This window comes from Festucalex cinctus, chromosome 10 (assembly GCF_051991245.1).
Source record: "Festucalex cinctus isolate MCC-2025b chromosome 10, RoL_Fcin_1.0, whole genome shotgun sequence".
Taxonomy (NCBI): Eukaryota; Metazoa; Chordata; class Actinopteri; order Syngnathiformes; family Syngnathidae; genus Festucalex; species Festucalex cinctus.
This window is the reverse complement of record NC_135420.1, coordinates 9,028,996-9,049,415: the sequence shown is the minus strand read 5'-3', so window position 1 is coordinate 9,049,415 and position 20,420 is coordinate 9,028,996. Positions and strand designations below refer to the sequence as shown.

General features: G+C 38.6%; 1 protein-coding gene across 1 annotated transcript in view; it reads right to left on the bottom strand.

The window, feature by feature from the left end:
* The window catches only part of cachd1 (cache domain containing 1), a 69,120-nt gene that overhangs the window by 13,760 nt on the left and 34,940 nt on the right, over positions 1–20,420 (bottom strand). The window contains exons 4-17 of the mRNA XM_077534825.1: positions 17,386–17,492; positions 13,125–13,251; positions 11,311–11,455; positions 10,898–11,114; positions 10,665–10,814; positions 7,996–8,262; positions 6,896–7,045; positions 6,006–6,129; positions 5,801–5,918; positions 4,519–4,687; positions 4,270–4,412; positions 2,382–2,563; positions 2,060–2,170; positions 470–592 (exon numbers count right to left, since the gene is read on the bottom strand). Of these exons, the coding sequence (XP_077390951.1) occupies positions 470–592; positions 2,060–2,170; positions 2,382–2,563; positions 4,270–4,412; positions 4,519–4,687; positions 5,801–5,918; positions 6,006–6,129; positions 6,896–7,045; positions 7,996–8,262; positions 10,665–10,814; positions 10,898–11,114; positions 11,311–11,455; positions 13,125–13,251; positions 17,386–17,492 (2,133 nt within the window). The remainder of the gene's footprint in view (positions 1–469; positions 593–2,059; positions 2,171–2,381; positions 2,564–4,269; positions 4,413–4,518; positions 4,688–5,800; positions 5,919–6,005; positions 6,130–6,895; positions 7,046–7,995; positions 8,263–10,664; positions 10,815–10,897; positions 11,115–11,310; positions 11,456–13,124; positions 13,252–17,385; positions 17,493–20,420) is intronic.

Here is a 20,420-nt window from a genome sequence, read left to right as displayed (position 1 = left end):
TTCTGCCAAATCCCACCCGCTCCTTTACACTTTCAGCCTCTCTCGCTTAATCCTATTTTGCATGCCCTCTCAATGACAACAGAAAGGACGTGAAAGGAGTTGCGGCTGGGGGCAGAAAGACAGGGAGGGGAACTACAGGGAGGAGGGAGTGAAAGCATCAGATAAAGTTAAAAAAAAAAAAAAAAGAAAAGAAAAAAGAAGACATAAACCCTAAAGAAAGTATGTGGGGCAGATGATACAGAGAGGCTCATCTCCAACGTGAATACCAAGATAATCAGCTTATCTCCTCTCGCCTCTTTTCATTTTTCTTCGCTTGTGAATTCACTGATGCAAAAAAACAGAAGAAACTGAGGAATTTGATAAGAACTGACGGTAAAAAACAAAACAGAGTAAGAAGAGAAGCATGAACGCATACAAGGAAGAGAAAAGACAGCATGTAAATCTTGTAGCCAGGACATTTTCTACCCACCGGATCTTGTTTCCCTTGTCCTGGTTGCAAATGGGAAGCAGGTCCAACAGAACTTTATAGAAGTAGCGAAGGGTAAAGTCTATACCCATCACGGCAACTGCATAGCCAGGGGCCATCTGAGAACTACAAAGGGAATACGGAAGATAACCGGGGGCACAAAAAGGTAAAAACATCTTCATTTCAATATAGCACAACTATTTTCCCTTAATAAACTCACTGCACATTTGCAGTTCATACAAACTACACCATCCATTTTCTGTACCCGCTTACTCCTCACAAGGGTCGCGGGGTGCTGGAGCCTATCCCAGCTGGCTTCGGGCAGTAGGCGGGGGACACCCTGAACTGGTTGCCAGCCAATCGCAGACAAACTACACCATGTTAAGTCAAAACATGCCACACTAATCTCGATTTATTAAACCTGCAGATACTGTCTATGTATTTCCTAGTAAACAGTTGTAGCTACAATATTGTCATCGGCCTTTCTCCGAATCTGAAAGCCGATAAAGCTGGTATCTCACTGAGCGGTGAATGCTTGCGAGCATTGCGAATTTTGCATTTTCATCAGGATTTGTATGATGTTCACAGACAGTTTTTACTTGTCGCAAAGAAATTTTTAACATGTTCAGACAATTTTTCACTGTCTGCGAAGATCTTTTGAAGCCTTTTACGAACCCTGACGAAAACCCAAAATAAATAAACCCCAAATAAGCTACAATTGCATGCATTTGTCGCTCGCTGGGATACAGGGAGCTTTTCATTTATGTATTTATTTAAATTTCTACTTTATAAAAGATGATGGTCAAACTGGAAACTCCTTACACTTTTTACTCAAAAAAAAAAAAAAAAAAAAACATGTTGAAATTTTGTAAAACTTTATTTACAGTAGAAAACTTTAGGGAGCTATTTACTTGCTTACTTTTTAATTTAGCTAAAAACATGCTGATGACCCTGGAAGCTTCCTGCAATTTTTGTTAGAATTTTTAAACAAAGCTATCTATTCTGTTTAAAATTAAAAGAAAAACCTTCGAAATGCAGCAAATTTGTTCAAAAGTCGCTTTAACAAATCTATTTAACGCATTTGCTCCCAAAAACGTATGAATACGTTCTATTTTAAATGTTTTACGTGTCCCAAAGACGTATTTATACATTTTTATGTTTTTTATGCTAGAGCATAAGACGGCTTTGATGCAGCCTCTCAGCTGCAGTGAACGGGTGAAAAAAAAAAAATGGGAGTAATTACACAAACGGCCAGCAGGTGGCAGCAGCATAAACAAAATCAACCAGGGCCATGTCGAAAACAAGCCGTTTCCCCACATTTCTAAACAGATTTGTGAATAATGATGAAACTTAGCCATATTCTAATGCTAAATGCTGAAAACGGAAACAGGAAGAAATGTACTTTTTTTCCCCTGATGAAAGAATAGACTCCATGTTTTTATAGCAAGAGAACACAATACTCTCTCTCTCTCTCTCTCTCTCTATCTATCTATCTACTGGAATATAATCAATCACGCAATCTGAACATCTGAAATCCTCTTGCAGGGGCCACTGCGCTTTGTAGTTCAAAAAGTAAAGCATCCATCTTCTTACCTGGAGGCATGGATGGTGTGGCTGATGGTAACAACGTAGCCTGCGCCGCCCACATCCAAGTAAGGGCCAGTAAAGGTGATGAGGCCAGGGTTAGCCACAGCGTGCTGGTACCTGGAAAGAAATTATGTGATTTAGCATGGCAACATTTTTGTACAGCACAAGGTATACAACAGATACATTTATTCAATAAAATTTGTCAGAAAATAACGAGAAAATAATTTACAACATCTTGACACAACAATGAGTGAAAATCATTGGGCACGCATTCAGTACGCCGACACAAACACACTTGCCCCTTCATTTCATCCAAAGTAAGCCTCACCATTGTCTGCGGGTGGGGTCAAAGGCTTTGTCCATCAACGATCCAGGGTAAATCCGGAGCACCCCACTGGGTGTTGCTATGTAACGCCGCACAATGTAGCAGTTAAGGCTACTCATTTCCATTAGTGTCATCCACTCATCCGTGACGTGACTGGTCGCCATAACCTCGTTCCTGACAGAGGACTGTGGTGGTGCAGGAGGGGGTGTGAGAGAGGACAGACAAGAAGGTAAACAGGTGATGGCGAGGGACATTCATTTCAGGAAACAGGAAAAAAAAAAAAAAAAGATTTCTGATTTGGCAAAAACAGGTCACGTGTTCCTTTAAATACACCAAGAAAATCTCATTGTTGTATTACAGCGATGTCAAACTCATTTTTTTCATGGGGAACATTCAGCTCATTTTTCTTAACAAACTCGTAATAAACTAAATAATTATTCCAAATTGTTTGTATTGTTTTGTTCCAAATAATTACAAGTCTATTCGGGACAAAAAATTCACTTCTTTAAAAAGTACTGGTATTTACGGAAGTAGTTACAACGGCGCGATAATCTCCTTCCTAAATCTACTGTGGTTTCACATAGTGTTGTTCCGATACCGTTACTGGTATCGCCAGAGGCCCCGATACTGCACTAAAACAGTGGTATCGGTATCGGTGATTACTAACAAGTAACATGCCGATACCATTAATTCCAAGGCTAATATAGGACTTTGGATACAGCATATTGTGTCTTGCTCGTGCACAACATTTACTGATATGTGACATGTTCACTGCATGCTGATCTAAGATATCCTATTGGCCCGTGAATGCTCTAAACCAATGGCAGGGCAGCTTTTTCATGTTGAGAAAAAAAAACTTTAGGTATTGGTATGGTATCGGCATCGTCCGATACTGCAAAGCATCGAATCGGTATCGGGAGGCAAAAAATGGTATCGGAAAAACACTAGTTTCGTAGCACTGCACGTTTTTCTTTTGCTTCCACTGGCACTATTGTCTTTCTTTGGGCCCATGGCGAAGAAAATTGTTGTGGAAAAATCCAAATGCATTCGTGAAGGACTGACTAGAAATAAGCAGCGCGTCGTCTCACCTACTGCAACGTGAGCATTCGGCATTGCTCGGCTTCACTCGGCAACCTGTTGAAGGTACGTTCGGCTTTGCTTACTTTGCTTGGGTGTTCGAACTCCGAGAATCAGGTCAAAGTCCGAGGTATTTTTTTTACTCAGATTTTTTGGTCCAAGTCCGATTTGTACGAGTTCTGAGACGTTCGAACGCCGAGGTTCCACTTTATGTTTTATTCTTCTTTATAATGCATTTCTTAAACTGGTGCAACTAGTCCAAAAACACAGTATTCTTTGGTTGCACCACATTTTATGTGCAGTAGGCTTATCTTGTTCCTAAAACTTGGCATGCCTTAGCCATCACAAGTGCATCAATGAGAATTTATTTAAGCGATAAGTGATCGTCACATGATATGGACTGGACCCTCTTACGGGATAGTTCTGGCCCATGTGACAGACATTTGACAACTGCTGTGTTGCTTTTTTTGTTTTTGTTTTGTTTTTAGAGCGTCTGAAAGGAGTGATTGGTCACATGAGGGGGGCCTTAAGACATGCCTGGGCATCAGAGCTGCAAGTGTGGTTGAGTTCAAACCCCTTACACCCCACCACCCCCACACCAGGAATGCAAACTGACTGCCAAAACCACATGGGGGTTTTGTCCCCTCCTTAAAGATGCAGAGCTTCATTACCTAATACAGAAACACTCTCCTAAATCCCTCTCTCTTCTACAGGCACATATTTATTGCCAGTATGAGTCATGAATATAAATATTTGTATTTCAAACAACGTTAACGAAGGCATCGTTTGTGCATGCATTTTTGTTGCGGTGTACCTTGAGGCCTGGGTTGGCGATGAGCCGTGTGTTATCGCTCAGATAGGCTGTGTAGTGCTCCACCATGCGCTTTGTTTCTGGCTGGCTGAGGTGCTCATAGGGAGATGAGAAGCTACCAGCTGCCAGCATCACTGTGGGGGATTCTGACAAAGGCAAAGAAAGGGACAGAGAGGTTTTCAGAGCTGATAACCAAACACACAAAAACAAAAACAAAAATTTTGAGTCGGGAGGAATTTAGCTTGGTCTTACCAACGGTGGCGAGCTGTTTAAAATGGAGGCAAGAACTGGGCTGACCCAGTAAGTCCAAACGATGGTACAAGAGCTTGGAGCTGGGTGCGGTGTTCAGATTTTTGAGTTGTTTCACTGGAATCTCTGGCTGCACGTACACGATGCACAAGATAAACGACGTGTCCTGAACCTAAAAAGGCAAAAGGTCATATCAAACATCTGAATTTATTAAAGGGAAATCAACCAACATTTCTTGACAATAATACAGTTGGCTATGTTATATGTGACCTCACTAGTCTAAACATGACATTCTGATTAACTCACTCACTCCGAGCGATTTTCACTGAAGAGACCCCCTTCGCTCCCGACTGTTTTACTGGCTTTTGCCCACAGAATATTATGTTCTATTGCTGTAAAAACAGGCAGCCAAAAGAAAACATTAGTCTCTTTCTTTCATCAGAAAAAAAATTATATATTTCTATCTGTTTCCGTTTTGCAGCAGTTAGCATTAGAATATAGCTGAGTTTCATCATTATTCACAAATCTGCTTAGAATTGTGGGGAAACAGCTTGTTTTCATCATGGCCCTGGTTGATCTATTATACTCTGCTGCCACCTGCTGGCCGTGTTTGTATTAACTACCATTTTTCTCACCAGTTCTCTGCCTTTGAAAGCTGCATCCAAGCCATCTGTATTCTCTAGCATAAAAACAAAAAAAAAACAAAAAAAAACAAAAAAACAAATACGTCTTTGGGACACTTAATACATTTAAAACAGAACGTATTTATACGTTTTTGGGAGCAAATTAGTTAATATTACATTTATAGAATATGAGTTATGCGGCAAAATCCAGCTGTTTTTATCCATCTCTGGGGCGGACATTTTGCCACTTACGATCAACTGAAGATGACGTCAGTTGCTCAGGGCTCAAGCAAAGACCAATCACAACTAACCTGTTTTCTGAAGCTGAGCTGTGATTGGTTGTTACCTGAGACCTGAGTAACTGTGTTGTCATTTTCACTCGACATCAAGTGGCAAAATGGCCACCTTCTGATATTGGTAAAAACTTCTGGATTTCACTGCTTAACTCATATCTCACTAACACATTATTGAACAGAATACAATACTTAGACTAGTGCCGCTGCGTAGAACATATTATTATCAAGAATTTGGGGGTGGGTTGACTTCCCCTTTAAATGTGAGGAGGGGTTTTGGATTTCATCTTGAACAGACTGAAGTGTATGCAGTAATGCACAAAATGTATGACAGCGCCAAGAAATGAGTCATTCTCCTGCGACACCTACCAGCTTCCAAGCATAGCTGACATTGTACGCATATTTGCTGTTGTCTCGGAGTCGGTTCGTGTGCCAGGACAAAGATGAGTTCACTGGAACCGCGATGACCTGACTGCCCAACGGGAGGCTGCAGGAAATGCACAGCATTCATCAATAACAGCATATGGACAGCAACTTTTTTTTTTTTTCTTTCAAGTTCCACAGCTTTTCTCACTTGAGGATGTTCTGTCGCACAACATGGAATCCAGGAATATTCTCATAGTGGATAATGTCTGTGTGAAGAGGAGGCTCGGTCATCAGGTAAGGCCGTGTTAATGATGGGTGCATCAAGGTATAACCTGGGAAAAACAAACATGGCCATTAAAATGTGCTTATACGCACCTTAAAATAAATAAATAAATAAAATAAAATAAAATAAAATAAAAAAGGGACTTCAAACTAGAAATTTAAATGTCCTGACACACTGCGTGTGAATGATGATATGCTCTCCATGGTGCCTCAGAAAGATTTTTTTTTTATTATTACATCAAACAGCATATCAAAGAGCAAATCTCATGCAAATACGGCCCCTGTAGGCTAGCATCAGTATTGGGATGACATCAAACAATCTGATTGGAGAGAGAGGATTTCACCATTGCTCTTGTGAGCAACTGAAATTTAAGCAATGGTGCTTCCCCAAGTTTGAGCAAAAAAGTCTGCCATTCACACAAAGCATTGGATGATGTAACGCTAGTCAGTGCATGTACCATAATTTCGACATCATAAAAAAAAAATCTTTTTGTCAAACTTTGTATATGAATCATATATGCGGTATATCATGGTATGAACTGACACAGTCCCTAAAAGTGCAAAAAAAAAAATGCTCAAGTAAAATATTTTATGATGACAGAGGAAGAAAGAATTGGATTTATTCTTCTCTCTGCTACTTTTCATTCAAATTGTGCATTTTCATGTAAGCATACGCCCAATTTTTTTTCTATGTAATGAAAGAAATTGAACAAACAGAATAAATGTAGTCCCTTAGCAAAGGTAAATTAAATTTATAAACAAAGACTGTCATTTTGAGACCGATGACGAGGCCCATGAGACTTAGTTTGGACTGACCTTTGTTGTCAATGAGGAAGGTGTACGAAGCCAAAGAGTCTTGATAATATGTGACATCCTCCAAAATGTAGGCCAGGTTCACGTCCACTCCAACCACACCCAGGAGCAGGTTCCCGAAATAACAGGGCCGACTCACGGTCATAATAAAGCCTGGAAAAAGAAAGAGAATGCACACAACATGCAGCATTTCAAATCAGTCTCATCTTATCTTTTGGTTTGGTTTATCTGCAACCGCTGTCATTCAAAACACAAACACATAAATGTGCTGCCTGTTCTCAACAGATGCGTAGGATTATTTGTAAAATGGAATGGAATGGAATGCAGTTAGCTAGGAAAAGAAAAATCTATATTTTGACATTTTTCTATTAAACATTTGACGCTATTTGGAATCTGTGTAATTTTGGATTTATCACTGTCAAAAGATTAGAACAGGTATTAATTCTAACTTCGATTTGATTTCAATTGACAAAAGTTCGATTAAATTTTTCCTGATTTGATTCGATTCGATTCACTTCAGTTCAATCCGATATTGATTAATTATGGAACATAAATTCTTCTTAAATGTCAAGGCCAGGATTAAAAACTCCACAAATATTACATTTTAATAATCAAGTAAATTTTGCCATGGCAGTAACTGGTCAAATGATTTATTATGAAATATAATTCACTCTGGTGTCACACAAACATCAGCAAGGATGAGATGAAAATATTTTCATAATTCTAATTCAATAATTGTAAATATAAACTAAAACAATCCTGAATTGTTTTGAAGTGCAATAAGACAGGCTTTCCATAAATGTAAGAAAATATTTTTCAATTCATGTGAACAGTAAATTTCAAGAAAACAGTAAAATACAAAAAAAGTTTTAAAATTCTATTTTCTTCAGGATTTATGGAGGGAAAAAAGATATTTAAATAATGATTCATGGTTTTATGAATCGACATTGGGCTCAAAAAGGAAAATCGATTCAATATATTTTATTCCATTTTTTAAACTCAGCCCTAAAAAAGATTATTTTAATTTAGCCAATCACAAATCTTAAATTATCTACATAAGGGTAATATCTCCCATCAGGTTGTAGATGTTCTTGATCACGTACCGTCTCCCATGGGGTCAGCGTAGGGCAGACTGAAGCGAACGAGGTCGATCATGCGGTTGGGCAGGTTGCTATAGAAGCGGCCCACTGTTGTCTCCAGGTTGCTGAGCTGGTTGAGCACCATCATGCTGCCCTTCACGACAGGCATCACGGGCGCTGCGGCTGATCCTGACGAGGACGCCGCAGGGAAGCGGTCGACCCCATACTTCACCCAATTCTGCTCGGCAAGGTCTCGCAGGAAGGCCAGCTCCTTCAGACCTGTTATTCCCTCTGCGGAGAGAGGACGGGACATGGTACACTAAAAATCGAGATTATGTATGAGCATATGTATAAATCTCATGATGTTTCTAACTAATGCGTCAAATGTATGTAAGCATCTAGCCGACTGTGTTAATCTACAGTCGAGTCAAGTCTCATCATTTCATGTAGCTGGGATAACCACCACTGCCCGCCGCAGCTGTCACCTGGAACAGTTGGCATCTTGGACACAGTGCAGAATGTCTGCCACAATCCAATCACTGACGGGATTACGGAAGAATCCCTAATTAATGCCAAGGCTTGTCTGTGGCTCATCAGGCTGGCTGACTAACACCAGGCAAAGTCATGACGGGCGGCAATGTCACAAAGACTCAAAGCAAATATTAAAAAGTATTAAATAATGACCTTCAGTGGTGTTTTTAGCCAGCACTGCTCACAAACCAGATTTCAGAATCTGAGCGATGAGCAGCACGTGCATCACTAATAAAACACAGGATGATAGATGTTGGCTTCCTTTTCATCCCGAACCTCTTGAAATTGGCGGGGTCCTCTGTCACTCACACACATGCACAATAAACCATGCATCCTTTGAAGTCTCACCCGCTCCCCTCTTAGATGTACCTCATTTACATTCCCGGGTGCAAAAATGATTTGTTTGCTAATGCATGCAGTGGATGTGTGTGTTGCAGAGAGGGGAGGCACTTAGGAGGGCCACATGGACAGACAAGGACAATAAAATAGGAAAAGGAATCACGCCGCACAAAGAAAAACAAAAAGGTCTTTGAGGCTTCTGGGCACTTTTCTATCTTCCAGTCTTCACTCTACAACACACGTGCAGGAAGCAGATTTATCATGGCCTTCTGCTTCTGCTGCTACATGCATTTTTCTAATGGAATACATTAGTTGTTACTTAGGCTAAAAACTGGTGTTTGACTTTTTTAGCATATTACTGATACTGAGCAGAGTTTTATGTAACACACAGTAACAGTAGTAGATAGTGTGCCAGCTCCATTTGGTCATTAGTTCAGTGTTAGTTTCTCCTCCATGCTCCTTGTGAATTCCAATTTGAATTTGTGTGTTTGTATGTCCGCTTGTCCCTTTCAAATAAAGTGCATCGGTGAGTGGCCATTTTTCCCCCTTAACTCGACAGCCTCTTTGAAGGTTGCTGATAAGTCCATTTTTTGGCTTGCAACAGACAGCAACAAATTGCCAAGCCACAGTTCGTAGCTTGAAAAACGTACCACTGTGATTTACAATCAAGTCTCTAATTTCTTAATAAAGTAATTCGTAAGGACATAGCGTAGTTCTTGTGTTAACCCAGCACAGGTGTCTGCAACCTGTGGCTCCCTGTGAACCACTAAAAAAAATAAAAAAATAAAATAAAATAAAAAAAATAAATAAAAAAAAACAGTAGAAATGAATATTTCATATTTATTTACTGGTCGTTATATTTTTTTTAGAAAAATATTATTTTTTATAAAATATTACTCAAATTAATTAATTATTTAGATTGAAAGAATAATTAAGTATTCAAAAAATGTCAGAGTCCAAATTTTTAAGTTGTGAGAAAAAGAGAAACAAAAGGTAGATAAAAAAAAAGGTTTAAAAAATACCTAAAAATGTCCAACAAGGAAGAGGAAAAGCAGAAATTTACCATAACATTATCATGAAATTCCCAAAAATGTTGAAGAATTGAATAAAAAGAAAAATTAGAAAAGAAAACTTTCAAAAAGTAACAATAACATGTCCAAAAACAAAAGAAGAAATGCAGCAAATTACCATAAAATTTCTTTGGAATTACAAAAAAAAAAAAAAAAGTCAGAAAATAGATAGAAAAACAAGGAAGAAAAAAATGTCAAAAAGCAGACATGAAACGTCCCAAAAAAGGAAGAAGAGAGGCAGAAAATTGCCATGTCCATAAAATTGCCAAAATGTCAGAAATTTGACAGAAAGGCAGTGAAGTCTAAAGATGTATGAAAAACAAAGAATGAAAAATTGCAATTAAAAAAATATAAATCCAACAACATAAGACGATGGGTATGAGAAAATGAACCTCAAAGTATGCTTCATATTTTTCTGGTATGCTGCAACTCTACCTCTTGGGCCCTCATTATTAGACTAATTCTAACACACTGTTTTGTTTATCACAATGTTCAAATATTTTGCTGCTCCAAACAGATTTTTGTCAATATTTTCCCTAATATGGGTCTTTTGACAGTAAAGTTTGCTGACCTAGCATAACCAGCACCAAAAGCTTGAAGAACTTCAGAGAATAAATTATGACTAATGGAGTGATGAAGGGAAACACACGACTCGCATCAGGTTGATTGACATCCTTCCATCCACCCTTTGTGTGGAACATACTTTGGAAGCGCATGTTTGTTTTCCAAAGGTCTGCTAAGTCGTGAACTCACCATTCATGAGTGCATACGTGAGGATCATGACAGAGTTGTTGAAGTGTCTGTTCTCTTCTTTGACCACACTGAGCGTGGCTTTCTTCTCCTGCTCTGATGACTCTCGAGATGTAATCCCAGAGGACAAGTAGATGATGACCATGTCTGTGGCTGACGGAGCACAAGAACACAAACGTCAGATGAAGAAGCTTGTTTGTTAAGTTAATAGTCCCTGAGTGCGTCCATTCCCTTACTGGTGCTCTGCTTGCTGAGGCTGCTGGTGTTTCGGAGAAGTTGGAAAGACCTTTGGAAGCCCGCTGCATGTTGCGTGGTGCCATCAGAGGACTTGATGTTGGAGATGAAGGTGCTCATCTTCCTCTTTGTTTCGCTGGTGGCCGGAGAAAGCAAACTCTTGTAGCACTGGTCTAGAGAGCAGGAGCGGACCACATCTGCCACTGACAGAATGGCGATCTTGGCAGGAATGAAAATGGTAGCATGTCAATAACCATGTGATGGAAAATATATGCCATCAACATGTTTGTTTTCTTAATGATAATGAATTAAAAAAACAACAAAGTCACTTCACATATTATTTGACTTTATTTCGTGTTTTGCTGTAAAAAGTTTAAAAAAAAAATAGAAAAAAATGGAAAATTGCTTTCCGTACCTTGTCATGTTCATCTATTGCATTAAGAATAACCAATGCTGAGTCTCTGGCAATTTGAAGTTGAGTTTCAGTAACAGACGCGCCGTGATCCACCATGACAACAATATGTTTAGACTGGGGACGCACTGCCGAAACATATACAGGCCTGTGGGAAAAACATACAAACACATATCAATGTCCTGATTCCCTACTCAGTGATTCTGAAATTCAGTAAAAAAACAAAAAAACAAAAAAACACTTGGGCAGGGCTGGATTGACACAAAAAAATAGCATTTTGTTTTGTCCTATGCATAGTCGCAACCCCCTTGGAACTGAAGTTATTGTCATACCATCAACAGGGTTTCATGAAATAAAATGCACACATATCCAGAATCTTGCTCAATACACTCATCCTTAGACAGGATTAAGTCTAAGTAAAAAAAAGTTTTGGTGATCTTAATTTATTATATAATGCCATTTTATTTGCCGTTGCTTTGCTTAAATTGTACTTCTATCTCATGCATTTCCTAAAAGCAAATCAGAGTCAACGCCGCAAAGTGTAATTAATAACCCATTAATTCAAATCATATCTTAAAAGCACAATGACCAAAAAAAATCTTACTTAGGTTTGTTTCTACTTGTATTATGAATGTGTTGAGCAAGATTCTGGATATGTGTGCAATTTATGACATTATGACATTAACTGCCAGAATGACACAATCTATTCTAAAGACCTATTCTTATGGGAAATTTGTATTTAGACATGACTCCAGACCACCGCTGTCTACAAATGACCTTTGCCACTGATGTTGACTGGGTTCAGTTTGCTGTCTATATTATAAATGGATGAATTGCCTACTCCCTCTAAAATGTGGGCCGCGCTCTTGGGGTGAAATAGAGGAAAATAATTATTAAATAGCACCACATTGGTCGCAAAAGATGGTGGCCCACCAGGCAACTGCCCTGGATGCCAGATGACCAGTTAATTAATGGGTCATTTAAAATAAAAAAAACTAAAAAAAAACTGAATTGTCACTCTGTATCATAATTTTATGGCTTCATCTTACCAAAAATCCCTTAATTACTGCAATAGCTATATGTTAGCAACATCAGAATGTATCTTTACAGTGTTTGTGTTTTGCACAGTAACCTCTCCTGTTAACCATTTACTTCTTTTTTTTTAACTTATTTATTCTATGGTTTCCTCTAAGTGTGTGTCGCTGTGTGTGTCCGTTAGCACGTGCTGGGTGGGGTAAAAGGGATCTCAGCGGCTAGAGGGGGTGAGCTCGGTGTGTGTGGTCTGTGGACAATAACATGGGGCGGAGAGGTGGAGTAATATACTCACAAAGCTTCATTCACCCTCAAAGCTAGAAAAGGAACACAATCACACTCGTGGATATGTGCCGGTTTATAACCCCCCACAAAAACAAAAGACATGACCGGAAATTGTCAAAGCACCTTTTTCCTCCAGTAAGTGTGAAAAACATGTATAAAGGTAAAGGACGGAATTGAAAGAGATGTCTTTCAGTGGTAGTCAAATAAAAACCACAACAGTGGAGGTGTGAAATTCTACAGAGCCTCAGTCACATTCCTGCCAATGTGTGGTCAAGGAGCATGCCGCCAACATGCCGTCTGGGCCCCCCACAGCAACTGGCATGGAGGTGAATGAGTGAGGAAGAGGAAGTGGGATGAAGATGGTGAGTGGGTAAGACTTGGACTAAGAGTGACTGAGGAAGGCAGAGTGTGAGGAAGAAGAAGACAAGCATGGCTGACAGAGTCTCCAACAAAATACAATAAGTCCACAGAGAGAAAAGTTAAGAAAGTTGGTGTTCTACCTGCTGCGGTGTTCATAACTTCCTTTACAGTGGAACTTGTGGGCCGGGAAGACGGTGAAGATGCCCTCCTCGGAGCTGAAGTACTGCCATTTGATCCCTGGGTTGGATTTGAGATTGTCTGCCAACACTGCACAGAGAAGACAACAACTGGAATTATGGGACCGGTGATGACTGATATCATTCCAAAATGACATGCCATGATGTAATGCAGGGATTCTGTACTGAATTACCCTCAAAAGTGGGTAGATAAATGCAATCCTAGATTTAATGTGTACCTGAACAAGAAAGTTTGTGCTGCTGGTAGATAAGGAAGCATGAACATGTTTGTAAAGAGTGTGAATATTTGTAAATTGAGAGTGGAAAAGAAAGAATCCTATATATGTGAGATGGTGACCAACAAAAACCTCCAGAGGAAGTGAAGGTCATAAACATGAGCAAAGAGTGTAGATGATAAATGAGCAGATGCAAACCGATCATTAACAAGAACAATAGAATAGCTAGACTGGAATTTGCCGCAAAAGTACGGATGAGCCAATCTGGAACAAATCATCAGATCATCATCTGCCTTCCCACTCTTGAAGAATTGCATTCAGCAAGAACGAAGACATGGGCCGGCAAAATTCTCTTGGACCCTACATATCCTGATCACCACCTATTCCAGGTTTCATTTTATTAGTTTATTTGACAGGGACAATGCAATTAGACGTAGTTACAAAGCAAAGTTTACAGTTGATATTGAGCAAATAGTTTAGCTGACAATTCCGTCCCTGATTGAACTTTTTACAATTGAGTCACAATCTAAAACACCTTAAAAATGACACAATTAATTATAATAATAGAGTGCAATCATGCACGTTGATCGATCATTCACTCCCCCCATTCATTCACTACATATGGGCACAATTTTTAAGCTTGGAGGTAAATGTTTTAAAGTCACAGCCTTTATATCTGTGGCCATAGAGTTCCTGAATTTACTGATCTGTTTTGAAAAAGCTGGCTGATTAAATGTTCTCTTCAACTGTGTAGGTGCTATCAAACTACATATACTAAAACCAGCAGGCATTCCAATAGCTTCTTCCCTCTTGACATGAGCTTTCAGGGATCATTTCAAATATTTAGTTCAGTTCTGTTGTACATCCGTACAGAAGGTAGGTCAAACAAACGCTTGAATATTGTAGCTAACTTTATTACACAATACTGATTGATCGTTTTTTTTCTCTTTTGTTTGTTTTTTTAAATCGTCCAATCAACAAATATTCAATATATTTAAGAAAAAAATATTAAAATTGAGTTTAAAAAAAAATAAAACAAATATTTTCGCAAAACTAAAAAAAACCTTACTAAATTTAAAAAACAAAATAAAAACTAACTAGAATAAAAAAATAATCCAAAACTATTATAACCCTGCTAACAAATTCTTGTTTGCTATTTTTTCACATTTCTTTTGTGATCGTATGTTACCATAATAGCTAGGCCAAAAACTTTTATCTCCAAAATAGTCACTTTGCAGGAGACCCCAAAAACGACATGTTCAACCATTCACCGTTCAACCATTAGCATTGCTTCATCAAAAGGAGCAGCACTTTAGATTAGTCAATTACAGTATTTGTAAAAAAAAAAATAATAATAATACCCACGTGTGAACTGACCAATTTTAGAGATTTAAGATTTTTGGAAAAAAAATAAATAAATTTACCAAATAGTAATTGTAAAAAAAAAATGTATAAGAATTTGCCCCAATGGCAGCGATATAAATTATTGTTGTTTTGTCATTCTGTATTATTTAAATAACTGTTGTGGGGGTTGCTGCGGTTAAAGAACATTTTGGAGTCTTATCAGCCACATTCGCGATTCACATAAGGACAACACATAAAAGTTTAACCATAAAAGTTTGGCACAAACTGATGTCATGTTACAAAAAACATTTAGATTAGGATATAAGTGACAGTAGAAAAGAAAACATTTCCTTTGTTATTTCTCTTAAATTTCATAAACTTTGGTACCACATAAATGGTTAAAAATGTTCATCTTGTCTTCTAGTTGATTCAGTCACTGTTTTATATCACTGCAGTAATGACAACATTCTTAATCTCAATCCTAATTATTTTTATGCTCTCAGTCTCAGCTTTGGTGTAATACTGCTCAATTATATTTCTTGGGGATTTGTTCTAGTAGTGCTTGAACTGCACATTCACTATTGTCATTCCTGTTTATTAGCGAATGAGTCCTGAATAAACCGAAATGAGCAAATGAAAAATCATTTTCAGTTTAAAATGACTTAGAGAGTACCTGCAGGATCCCGCACAGTACGCTGGCCTAGAGCAGAAACCAGACGCCCCCCTACCCCCCCCCCCCCCCTTTTTTTTGGTCCCATTTTAAAACTATCCCCCTTACGTTGTACTACCATCATCCTAGCTAGTGCTAAGCTACAAGTAGCTCGTCTCTCAGGTCCAGCCAGCGTCCAAGTTTGTAAACTTCCTTGCGTTTGTTACTAAGACGGATGAGAGGCCAGCAGCGAGGCGTTAGCAAGTAAAATATTCCTCTTGCTAGGACGGCGTTAGCATCATTATTGATCATTAGTGCCTCAACTGTAAGGACTCGAGTCCAATGGGTCACAGGTTTGAAACTCTTGGCAGACCAAAAAAAATGGTAACATAACATATGGAAAGAAGCTAGTCTGCTTGCTGGCTACTGTCAAGGTGCCCTTGAAGAGGACTTAAGTGGAAATGTGCTATATGTTATAATCAGTTTAAAACATGCTGTAGCAAATTCAGTGGCATACAATTAACTCTTATAAATTCCAGCTAACACAGAGCAACAATTCTTTATATATATACCCAGTAATTGTGGACTACAGAATGAATTGAACACTGAACTTAAAGAAAGTGGAAGAAATCTACGCTTTTTGCCCACAACAGCTTAGCCATCATTTTTTCCATGTCTACCGCTAGGGACACACAAGCCAAAGGTAACTTAATGTTGACATAAACACCAAAGTAAGCATTGAGACTAGAGGAGAGTTTAAAAAAAAATAAAAAAAATAAATAAAAAAATAAAAAGGATAAATGGAAGTGAGAGGATGGATCTAATCATGGACAACTCTGACCCAGTTTTCTTGAATCTATTGGTTGTTCTATGTACTTCTATCTGAATTAATGTATTTCTTCTGCTATTTGTATTTTTGATGCAGTCTTCATTTATGGTTCATCTCTCCTACCTTCCTTCTGTAGCCAATTGTTTAGATTGACCCAAGACAAATGGAAGAAAATGAATACAATGAAAGCACAAGGAGGGTCAAGCGAACTTAGCAGAGGGAAGAGGCATTTGAGTAAATTGAACGTAGAGTGGGAGACTTACAAGAAAAACAAAAGCCTGCTAATGGTAACGGACTCTCAATGATTAGTTGGGAGAAGAGCAGCCTTGCATGTCTGGAAAAATATGGAACGACGCAGTAGAAGAGAAACAGATTCAAACATGACAAATTGGAATGAAGGGTACGACCACAACAGCCTCTCTACGGTGGAGAACTCAACGCTTTGGCATGCCACTAACCCCACCATTAGGAGCTCTGAAATATAATACAAACTTAAAAAAAGGCTGTACAATTTACGAGACTTTTCAGGGAAAGTCACAAACGTCAGAGTGTTATTGGCTATATGTCAGGCAACCAACCTCGGTTCGGAAAGCATCTTATGGATCCAATCTGCATGAGTCAATGTTTAGACAACATGATAAACACGTGGGCACCAATAATACAATTTAAAAAATACCAACATTGTGCTACATTTTCAAGTTTTCACCCAAACGGGTCCCATGTAAACAACCACTTAGGCAAGTAGATTACACTAATGCACAACAACTTGTATATCTAGATATATACTATTTTATCTTCACACTGTTGGCAAAAGTTATTTAGCATTAGCATTAAATCTGCTGATTCACATTTAAAGTGAGGACACGTAGACAGACCTTACCAACAGGTGGTACAAATCATTACAATTTCAGAGTGTGTTCAAAGGCAAAGAAAGTGCATTTGATGTCAGGCTGTTACAAAAAAACATCTCAAATGAAGTGTATAGATCAGGAGTGGAAAATAGAACATATTCCAACATCCTCCCTGACACACACAGCTCATTATTTCTATCTTGGTCTCTACTTTACACTACATTTACACATATCCTTAAATGAAAGAAAAGACAAGCTGTGAAGAAGCATGCAGGTCAGTGCAAGAAAACATCCCAGCAATGTGCAACAAACACACCTGAGTTGAGGTCTCTTCCGGGGTTGAAAGCTCGGCTGTTGACAGTGGGAGAGAGTCTGTCACAGCAGATGGTCTTGGACACGTTAGCGTTGAAATTTCCATCAAACCTAAAAGAGGCACAAACAGGCACAACATTGAAGAATTTATGGAAGACTTCCAAACCCATTTGTTGGCGGAGCGGCTCTGGCTTCTCTCTCAGCACCAACAGGTTTACCGCTGCAGACTTTTACATCCAATAAAAGTCAACTCACAGGTATTACATGCGCCCCTGACTGTGCTAATGTGCGCGTGTTAGGATTTCAACATCACTACAGGCATGAATGGCAAGAAAAGATGGTTTATTGTGAATTAAATGAAATTAAAGAAAACATCTGGTGAAAAGTAATACCCTGTTTTTTCATTCAAGCTACATTCATCTGTTGCCCAGACCTCTTATTAAAGTAGGATTTATGACTCTTCGTGAATAACATTTTCCATGGAAAACTGCCCAAAACGTGTTTTCCTCAACAAAGCAATGTTCCCAGATATACATAAAGATAGGTTGAAGAAAGCGCTCTTTATGTAATTACCGGTAGGTAATCGAAAATCACTTGCGCCTGATTCCTCTTCATTCATCCATCCATCCATCCATTTTCTTGACCGCTTATTCCTTACAAGGGTCGCGGGGGCTGCTGGCGCCTATCTCAGCTGGCTCTGGGCAGTAGGCGGGGGACACCCTGGACTGGTTGCCAACCAATCGCAGGGCACACAGAGACGAACAACCATCCACACTCACACGCACACCTAGGGACAATTCGGAGCGCCCAATTAACCTGCTATGCATGTCTTTGGAATGTGGGAAGAGACCGGAGTACCCGGAGAAGACCCACGCGGGCACGGGGAGAACATGCAAACTCCACCCAGGAAGGTCCGAGCCTGGACTCGAACCGGAGACCTCAGAACTGGGAAAGCGGACGTGCTAACCACTCGACTACCGTGCCGCCCCCTCTTCATTCACTCAAAAAAAATAAATAAATAAAAAAATTAAAAAAAATACATAATATTACACTGTACATAATAGCCCACCTGTAATAGTTGCCATGCTTAATATGACAGATTCTATTTGCATATTGATTATCCTAGCCAGTAAAAGGATTACTACAGACAATTCACAATCCTCATTTATTTGTATGAAATCCAATTACATTCTAGTGGGGTTTGTTCCTTTAGCATTAAGTATTTATTTTATAGTTAGTGTTAGAAAAAAAACTTATATGGAATACATTTGAATGTATTTACTATTTATAAATACTGTACATTTAAAAGAGCATTGTGGACTTGGTCACTTTTTTACTCACTACTGCCACCTCTGGCCTCAAGTGTAACTGCGGCCTATGTGTAAAACTCGTGCAATGGTGCCTTTCCACACCAAAAGAAACTGTACTGAAGGCTGATAGGCTTGTTAAAAAGTCAGGGCTCTTTGTACTTATCTGGGCATTAGCAGCGCATGCATGATGTAGAAAAAGCTTGAACCCATTAAGGCCAAGAGCACCTGGCAAAACATGCCTCTAAAAACGATGGGTGACTTTAGAGTCACCCCCGAAAACCAAAAGTTTTCCTGGAAATTCAACAACATTAAAAATAATTACTTTAAATAATTACTCAGCTCCTGCAGCAGATAGAAACATAATTCCAAAAACATTTCATATCTTACACCTGTGACATTCACACAAATATCATTTATTATTATAAATCTTCAATATTTTTTTAAACAACAAACAAATGGATCTCCGGGTATATTTACCTTCAACACTGGAGTGCATCTTTGTAATAATAACCTCGGGAAATCGAGTGGTAATTATTCGTTGTCCATGCAGTTAAATTTTCAACATCCTTATTGTCTACAAACATATTTCTCAACAATATGCCACTGTCGACACTGATTCGAATTCCTCTCGCGCCGTCGCCAATGGCGTAATTTATTTCATAACTCCTGCGAATCTGCGTAAGCCATAAATATTCAAATAAAATTCCAGGACATGCTACGAGGCCCACGTTACCCTCACGTGTATATTCTGATGCATTTCATCGGCTAAGAGACCAAGAATTGGTCAAAACAAAACCAAATGACTTATCCGCTCTCACGGCTTTCAAGGGAGAAGAGCGCTGGAGCGCTCCCGGCTTTAACAGTAGAAACATGTGCGTAACATTTTCAACTCCACAATACACCTTTAAGTTTGAATGTATTTTAAAAAGTATGTTTGCTTGAATGTAATTTTAGGCAAAATTTTAAAAATTTAGCATTTTCTCCTATAATGCTATGCTTATTGTAGTAACTTGCACATGCGTAAGTTAAAAAAAACAAAAAACATTTTGCATTTGGCCTACATTATACCAATACGTTCTCGCTGACAAATAATTTCCCAGGTACAACATTGAAAAATAAACTGTTAAATTGGACAGATAGTTGAGAAATTTTACAGGTCTCACTTTGGTTTGTGAACTTAAGTTTGGAGATGCACTCTTGTGAAATACTGCTTGTTTATACTTTGTGTATACAAACTCAATTCCACAGTCTTGAGGTTCCAAGTGTAGCTGCTGTCAAAGGCAACTTTCATTTATTTAATTGATTTATGTCATAGTTTTGATTTGGTTGAAAAATGACAATAAATAAAGTCAATTTATGTAAAAATGTTAAATAAGTCATAATACTCATATAATCTAATTTGGGTTTAAAACTACTGAAAGTGAGAGAGAACGTACTTTTTGTTCCTTCATACGTTGCTATTATGGGGTGCTGTTAAATGATGAACATATGGATGACAAGGAAGGAGCTTGTCCAGATGACATGCTTTCTATTCAGAAGAGTCACAGACATTTATACCTTTTGAGTGAATGTGGCCAATGAGGTAAATGTCATTTGTTTTCTTAATTGTTTATTGTGAATTCTCTTTAATTTGTGTGTTAATTATTTTATTACTTTTTATTATTACTTATTTTTGCTCTTTTCTTAGTTCTGGCGGCATTGTTGGTGTTGTTTTAACATGTCAAAGACA